General features: G+C 33.4%; 1 protein-coding gene across 1 annotated transcript; it reads right to left on the bottom strand.

The window, feature by feature from the left end:
• Positions 1-1,462: 1,462 nt before the first annotated feature.
• LOC149417455 (uncharacterized) lies at positions 1,463-7,840 on the bottom strand. The gene is made up of 6 exons (XM_089640039.1): positions 7,632-7,840; positions 5,367-5,518; positions 4,690-4,738; positions 4,467-4,529; positions 3,101-3,204; positions 1,463-1,788 (listed from the first exon to the last, which is right to left on the bottom strand). Exons 1-6 carry the CDS (start codon positions 7,812-7,814, stop codon positions 1,683-1,685), a joined length of 657 nt encoding a protein of 218 aa, XP_089496165.1. The 5' UTR covers positions 7,815-7,840; the 3' UTR covers positions 1,463-1,682.
• Positions 7,841-8,593: the final 753 nt, after the last annotated feature.

The raw sequence follows: 8,593 nt of genomic DNA, 5'->3' as shown, positions 1-8,593 counted from the left end.
ACAGAGATATTGAAAGAAGGGTAAATGCAGGTAATTCAGTTAATGGAGGACTGAACACCGTCGGCGCTAACAAAAAACTGTCCAAAGAAGCGAAGTTAGCAGTCCACAACGGAGTGCTGGTACCTACCTTGATGTATGGAAGTGAGGCATGGAACTGGCAAAGAAAGGATGAAAGTAGATTAAATGCTGTTGAAATGAGATCCCTGAGGCGTATGTGTGGTAAAACCATGTTTGATCGTGTGAGGAATGTGGAGATCCGCAAAGAGTGCAAGGCTGATGTAAGCGTAATGAGTAAGATTAAGAAAGGGACACTTAGATGGTTTGGGCATGTAGAGCGAATGAGCGAAGATAGGAGTGTAAGGAGGATATATGATGCAAATGTGAATGGTAGCAGAAGTCGGGGACGCCCGAGGAAGACATGACACGATCAAGTGAATCAGATACTCGAGTCGGGCCATGTCAAGAGTCAGAATAATAGAAGAGTATGTATGAGACGATGTATGAATGTGAATGAGGCAAGAAGTGTGTGCCAAGACCGAGTTATTTGGCGGTCCGTCCTCTCTGCCTACCCCTGCGGGGAAACGGCGTGATGGTTAGTTAGTCACATAATTAATAGATGTTAAATTCACCTCTCATGTCCCCACTCAAGCGACCCGAATTGGTCAGAAGTGGAGAGAGAATATACGACTGAAGAGGTAAGTATAAATCTGCAATTCATTTAAAAATTATTCCGAGTTAGTTGCCGGAGATGAAAATGGCTATGTTACACACACTCTGTATCCCATTATGAATACGAAGCTGGCAAAATTAATGCTCAAACGAATATTCACTGTGTCAGTAATACATAACTCCGCTTATTCATCAATGCATACTGTTTGTTTAACAAGTTATCATATTATTTTTTTAATAAAGGTAAACTATCTTTACAAGACAAGATATTTATGCAAATTAATGTAAGCAATAATTACTAGCCTAAAAAATATATATAAATTAGAAAAATCTTCCTAAAAAAATTAAATTAAAAATGGTAACGAAAATGGGATCTTCCGTGCTGAGAATTTCATTTACACATTATAAAAATTTTCGTAAGAATAATATGATGTAATTATAAATATATTATTCCTTGTTTTTTAGAGGAATTAAGTGGTTTCATTTTCAGTCTGTATTTAGTGTAAGTATATTTTGTTTTTCTGATCTCTGTATTTTTTTAATCAAAGTTTTCAATTGTGATTTAAATATTATAATGTTGTTGTAATTTTGAGAGTGGGATTTTGTTGTAAAGTTTAGCACAATAGTATAAGAAACTTTTTGTCCAAATGTGGTGTTGATAGATATTTGTTAAATATATGTTTTAGACTATTTAATAACAGTTCCGTCAGGAATTGGTGAAATAAAAAAAGAACAAATTTACTTTCTCAAGTTTTATTGATAAAAAAATATTATGTGACATTTTGCGCAAAAAATCGTTAATTCTTATTTTAAAATAAAAATTAAATTAACGAATTACATAACTTATTATATTAAAAAATAAATGTTATTCACCATGAACGAAAAAATTATGTATTTCTTTTTCATTTCCCTTCATTGTAGGCTTCACGGGAACATCGTCTTCGGAAGTTCTATCATCCGTAGGATGATATAAAGGCGTTTATCTTGGTGTAAATATGATAATGAAAATGGAATCAAAAAGATTTTTCTTCTTCTGTGATGAGTTCATATGTTCGGTTAGCAATTGTCACTGGTTGAAGAACGATTGGACTTGGTTCAGTTATAGGTAATAGGTGGTCACTAGAAAAAGAGAGAAAAAAATCGTCTTAGAAAATAAACTTTAAAGTTTGATTGATCGGTGACTTGGCTATTATTTTTGTCTGCGCGTAGCAAAGTCCCTTTTCAACTCGAACAGTTTGCATTTTTCGTCTTTCTGTAAATTTGTTCAAACTTTTAGTCCGAGCCGCGTCAATAGCTTTATAATACATTTTATCCAAATATCATCGTCACACAAATGAGGCTGGGACTATATACAAAGGTGGCTATATATCATAACGCCACTGAGAAATAAACTATACCTAAACATTATTTTCGGTCTACATAGGCATATCATAACGCCACTGAGAAATAAACTATATCTAACTATTATGTCGGTCCTCATAGGCATATCATAACACAACTGAGAAATAAACTATACCTAAACATTATTTTCGGTCTTCATAGGCATATCATAACGCCACTGAGAAATAAACTATACCTAACTATTATGTCGGTCCTCATAGGCATATCATAACGCCACTGAGAAATAAACTATACCTAAGCATTATTTTCGGTCCTCATAGGCATATCATAACGCCACTGAGAAATAAACTATACCTAAACATTATTTTCGGTCCTCATAGGTATATCATAACGCCACTGAGAAATCAACTATACCTAAACATTATTTTCGGTCCTCATAGGTATATCATAACGCCACTGAGAAATAAACTATACCTAAACATTATTTTCGGTCCTCATAGGCATATCATAACGCCACTGAGAAATAAACTATACCTAAACATTATTTTCGGTCCTGATGATTTTTTTTATGTGAATGTCGAATATCTAAAGAGAAATGATGGAGAAGGTTGAGAAGAGCCTGTATATTCAGACCTAGTTTCAAAACATGGCTAAAGTCGTTTTAAGTGACGTTTAAATTTTGAGCGGTGGACCTATCACCAGGGTGATACTGGGAGTACCTATCTATCCATCACCCTCAAGTAGTAAATACCTTGATTAAATATTATATAAAAATTGCATTGTAGACCAGTTTAGCATGTAATATCAATTAGCACGTAATGTCAGTTAAATCATAATAATTATTGATTATAAATGCTAATCTATCATGTTTAAAATCATAATAGAAATGACAAATCATTTATTCTCAGCAGGATATCTCGTGAAACAAAAATATTATTTTATTTTATGTGAATATACCTCAAGAGTCCCAACTGCTCCCAACCGTCTGGAGCCAGTGAGACTATGGCATCCCCAAATAGGGTATGTTGTGAGGCTGAAGGTAGTGGGGATGGGAAGGAGATGGGGAAGACGAAGGTGAGGAAGTACTTACCCGAATTTCGTTTCAAATTTGCTAGGAACTTTGTGGCAATTTGACTCGTGGTAGATCGTCTTCTTTGTCGTTGACCAAGGCCATTGGAGGTCCCAATTTTTGTTCTGGAAATAAAAATAAAAATCATTTAATATAAATAAAATAAATTCTGATTTGAAAAATAAGTTTGCTGCATTTTTATTCATCGACTGCCTTTGAATGGATCGATTTTTATCTAAATATAATGCAAATTACAATGTCAACTGTCTCTGTTGTCTTATCGAAACATATGTGCAATATTTGATTAAAATGGTCTAGTTTATTATACAGACATTCCACGCTGATAAAGAACCAATTTTTTTCTCATTTCAAGAGTAATGTGTGAAATAATGAATTACTCCATTCCGCCAATTTTACTAATCGCTCATCGAAACAAATTGTGATGTTAAAAAAGTCATTTATTGATCTTTCATTTTCTACGCAAACGATGCTCGGTTTTACAAAAAATCTAAAAGTGACTAGTGACTTCTTACAAATATAATGTAACAACGACTGGTAATATTTTGTGTTTTCCAAGAAATCATCAAAACATTTTAGTGATTTTTAAGTGTGAAAATGTGTACATTTCCACACATTATATCAATTTTAAAAGTCGTACTAATATTTTAGTGATTTTTAAGTATGAAAATGTGTGCATTTCTACACATTATACCAAAATTTCACAGTCATTCAAATATTTTAGTGATTTTGTATTAAAGATTGGTTTAAATTTCTATACCATTTTTATTTCGGTAAAACTCATCAGAGAAACCTGAAGATTTACATAAGTGTTGCAAGAGTCCCAACCGTTCTCAACCATCTGAAACCAGTGAGAGTATGGCATCCCCAATTGGGGTGTATTGTGAGGAGAGGGAAAAGAGAAGAAAAAGTACCTGGCTATTCAGATCTGCTCACCAAACACGGCTAATGCCGTTTCAAACAACGTTTCAATGGTGGTTTTTTACCGGGGGAGTATCTTCCAATCTCGAATATGTCGCAATTAACGTATTATTGGACATAATGACAAAATAGGTAGATTGTGACTTCTAACTCAGTTTTTTTTAAATGTATTGGACGCTTTTATAATTTCACGACGACGGCAACAGCAACGATGTTTCATTTATTTAATATGTGTAAGTGTAATAAATGATAATGATAAAAAAAAATAATTTGAGGGAAGCAGTTATACACATACATATACAGGTTTTTTACTCCCTATTATGCAGTGTGTAAGAAAGAGCTGCAGCATTATTGTGATAAAGAATTTTGTTTTATTTGTGTTGTTGCCGTGTCTTATCCGTAGGAATTATGCTTCTGATGATACATAACTATATATGAATAAGCTTACAGTTTTGCAAACGAAGTACTTGATGGGCTTTGGTGGTGGTTCTGGAGATTTAACTTCCTCGGGCTGGAAATAAATGTAACAAATGATGTAAAGATATGACCTTTATATGATATTTTCAAGTATCGTGCGAATATAAATTGATAAAATTAAAAAATATATATTACTTTAGATTATTAGGAAATTAGCCAACATATTTACTATCTGTTTTGTTCTTGTTTCTTACCGGTATTTCATCCTGATAACAATTGTAGCTAGTTTCGACATCGTCAGGTCTACACAGACAGAAAAGTATTAATTAGATATCAACTAAATGTATGTAATGTGGGATGGAAAAAATTATAATGAAAAAATTAAACATGTATAAAACAAAGATTTTTTCACTATAATACTTTTATTTTCTGTTTTCGATCTAGTTGGGCCGGCTAGTAGCCAATTCCAAAGTTTTTTTTTGGTTTGACTGAGGATTGAACCTTCCTCACAAGAAATTGGATTTAATTGCGCTAACAACTGAGCCAAACCCAGATTAGGTAGGACTGAAATTTATTTCGCATGTTAATTCATAATTAAAATTTGATGGAATGCATTGTCATCTGAACGATTTATTTTGCTAAACATAATATTATTTAAATTATTTTTACGTGAAACAGAACAAGACACAGAAAAATAATGAATTATTAATTTGAAATATGAGACCGGCAATAATGAACAACGAGTCTATCTGCCGAGTTTCAGCTTGATTGGATGTCAGGAAGTGGGTTAATTTACACTTACAAGATTTGCATTAATTCATACTAGAAAAAAATCGAAATTCAAATATCTTTATATAAAAATAAATTTATGAATATCTCGTAAATAAAATTGAAAGTATATATTTGAGTTTATTTGTATTGAACAACTTACGCAGATACGACTAATTTGATGTGGATTCCCGACTCTATTATAATGTCGTGGGCTTCTTGAAGTGACAGTGTCTCGGTTTGAATATCATTAATCCTGAGCACTTTGTCTCCGGCCCTTATGCCAGCCTTGGCGGCGCGACTCTCATCCTTAACCTGTAATCATGATAACACAGATTAATCGTCTTGTTGATTACAGTGCAATTTAGTGACCAGGGGACAGGGGAAGATGATTTGTGACTGTATTGTGATAATGAGGTAGATATTTTCAGTTTTTATTACCATTTCTACTATGAATATCTAAGTAGTCCGTCAACGTGAAAAACCTTAATATATTGAAAAAAAAAATTTTTTAGCAATATTTGCCATCCGGCTCAAAGGACCACACGTGTTTTTTTTTATTTTAGTTTCTTCTCAACGGACTGAGGTGTTGTTTTTTTTAAGTGAAAATGTAGAAGAGAATGACAATGGCGTTACAAGGCGTTTTATTAATCTTAGCATGTTAGAGGGAGACAAACGACAACCTGCCATCTGTCCTTAAAAGTCCAAACTATCTGAACCACAACCAAACTCAGGTTCAACTTCTGGTTTGGTATATGCAAGACATAGGGAGAGGTTGTTATTTTTTCTTTAAAAACACGTTTTAATATTTTTTTTTTTTTTTTAAAAAAGAAAGACAAACATTCCCGGGTTACGAATAACCCAACAATGTTTGAAAATCTTCTACTACCACCACAGAAAGCCGAAAATGTTGCTTGTGTTGTGATGGAGGACTTAGCCAGCCGAGGAATCGAACACGCGACGCTCGGGTGAGACCCAAGCGCTATGCCCACTCAACCACTGACCGGTCAAAGGTCTTGCATATCTTAATATATAAATATCACGTGTCACTGTGTTCGTACACGCTAATCTCCGAAACCGCACAACCGATTTCAATGAAATTTTGTGAATCTGTATGGTTGATTCCAATGGTTGAAACCGATAGGTGGCGCTGTTGTCAATATCTAAAAATGTTTTTGCTTAGAGAGAGAGAATGTTTAAATGGTGGAAGAATTCGGGGACACCCGATGAATAATTAACGCAATATCTCTGCACCGTTATGAGATACAGAGTTGAATCAAAGTCAATGTAATGTAAATGTAAACAGTAACATTGTGGTATACAATAGTGAATGGTGAAAGAATTATTATTATTATTATAGTTATAATCTAATTTTTGTTCAATTTATTAAGATTTTTCACGTTGACATACTTCTCTGAAATTCACTTAAATATATATAAAAACACTTTGTATCTAACTAATATTTAAATAGTATTTAGTTTCTCAGTATCCGAAAATGGAAAGAAATGCATTTAAATCATTATTTCGCTAAAATTAAAACTTGTTCACTTGGCGATCATTTTTATTGATGTGAAAGTTTAAAGTTTTTTTTTTCAACCCAAAATATGAATCTAAACTTAAAATAGGTTCTTGTGGTCTTAGTTTGGGTTTAGTTAAAAAAAACTTGTCTAAATAAAGGATTTTAATATTTCTATGTCAAAACGTGACGTGAAAACGTCAAATTATCCGTTTTTTGACGAAATAACTATCAAAATGCATTATTGTCTTATTGTTATCTAAATCATACAAAATGTTTTGAAAATGATATGTGTCTCATTTTTCTGTATATTTACCAACATGTGTACCACTTTGATCCTATTATCCTTCGCTCTAGAATCCAATTATCGACAAAATTATAAAAATGTACGGCAAAAATATCAAAAAAATATGTAAAAAATCTTCGTGTTAACGTAAAGCGTACGTAAAGCTGAATAATATTTGAAATCTCCTACACAAAAATCTGAAATTGTTGGTTGGGCAAATGTTCAATTATTGCGAAACTTTGTAACCTTGTGGAATCTTGAGGAACTTTGTGGAACCTTGCGGAACTTGCAGTAGTATTGAATCCCCTACATCTGGGTGCAAACTTACACCTTAGTTTACATTTTACGCTTTACGATTTCTCAATCAATCAATCAAATGAAAATGATATTCTGGTGCGAGCATTAAATAATTTGGGCTTTCTCATTAATCCTCCTATTTTTAACTCATGTGAAAATATTAAAAAAAAATAATTTGAAATACATATAATATAATGTTTTTAAAATATTTTAATATTTTTTAAAATTATTGATTGAGAAATCACCTCAAAGTCCGCTGTACACAGTGCAGTCAGAATTCTTGCTATGACAATAACATATAACAATATCTAATTAGGAATTATTCTTACATAGGTAACCATGATGGGTTTGTTATAACGTACGCCCCCGGCGAGGTCAAAGCCCCAGATGGTGTCGTCGAAGTTGACCCTCTCGTGCACCCCCTCATTGCTGGACTCCCACGAGGCCTTAGCCAGGCGCGAGGGCGGCAGCAATTTGGGGTCGATGGGTGGTATTATAGTATCCGGTATCATTGTAGACGTTCACAAGGGTGGGGACTTCAAGAGTTATCTGAAAAATAAATAAATTGGGTACGTATTAATTAATATTTTTTTATTCCAAATAGTAGAAATTTTCCTCAGGGCCTATGTCATTTTGGGGATGCTACATGTAAAGTATTTTTGGAGAAATGAAATCTACCCATGTTGTAGGACGGAGGAAGCATAGAAACTGGCAAATCATTCCACCACCAAATGGTTCAACGTGGTGGTAAGTCAAGAAGGTTCCGAGGTATTTTTGTCAGGAATAGTTTATTTAGGTTATTAGAAGATAAGAAAAGTCCAAATACTACAATAAGGAATACTTCATGCACACTGTTGAGTCCGTGTGGTGGTGCAAATAATGCAAGTTTGGTGTAAGCGTAATGAGTAAGATTAAGAAAGGGACGTTAAATGGTTTGTGCATGTAGAACGAATTAACGAAAATGAGTATTAGGAGATTATAATATATGACTCAAATGCGAATGGTAGAATAAGTCATTGCACGATCAAGTGAACCAGTAACCAATATTGGAGTCAAAATTCTTGAGAATAATGAAAGGAGTGTGTGCCAAGACAGAGTTGTTTGGCGGTCTACCCTCTCTGCCCACCCCTCCGGAAACAGCGTGATGGTTAGTTGGTTATTTTGAAATCATTGTTATTTTTAAGGAATCCGTTGATTACTAGATAAATCCTAAATCACGATTTAGTGTCTTTAAACTACTTTATACTTTTTTACACTTAACACGAAAAAAACCTGGTTATTTTTTTAAAAA

This window comes from Hesperophylax consimilis, chromosome 15 (genome assembly GCF_061612785.1).
Source record: "Hesperophylax consimilis isolate HC1 chromosome 15, BYU_Hcon_1.0, whole genome shotgun sequence".
NCBI classification, from domain to species: Eukaryota; Metazoa; Arthropoda; class Insecta; order Trichoptera; family Limnephilidae; genus Hesperophylax; species Hesperophylax consimilis.
This window is presented reverse-complemented; position numbering and strand designations above follow the sequence as displayed.

What these genes read in the sequence shown, in the direction of transcription:
- LOC149417455 (XM_089640039.1), bottom strand. Translation starts at nt 7,814, where the DNA reads ATGATACCGGATACTATAATACCACCCATCGACCCCAAATTGCTGCCG. An exon ending in AACCCATCATGGTTACCTAT is followed by an intron (nt 5,519 to 7,631) that starts GTAAGAATAATT and finishes TCATGATTACAG; the next exon opens with GTTAAGGATGAGAGTCGCGC. An exon ending in AGTACTTCGTTTGCAAAACT is followed by an intron (nt 3,205 to 4,466) that starts GTAAGCTTATTC and finishes TTTTATTTCCAG; the next exon opens with AACAAAAATTGGGACCTCCA.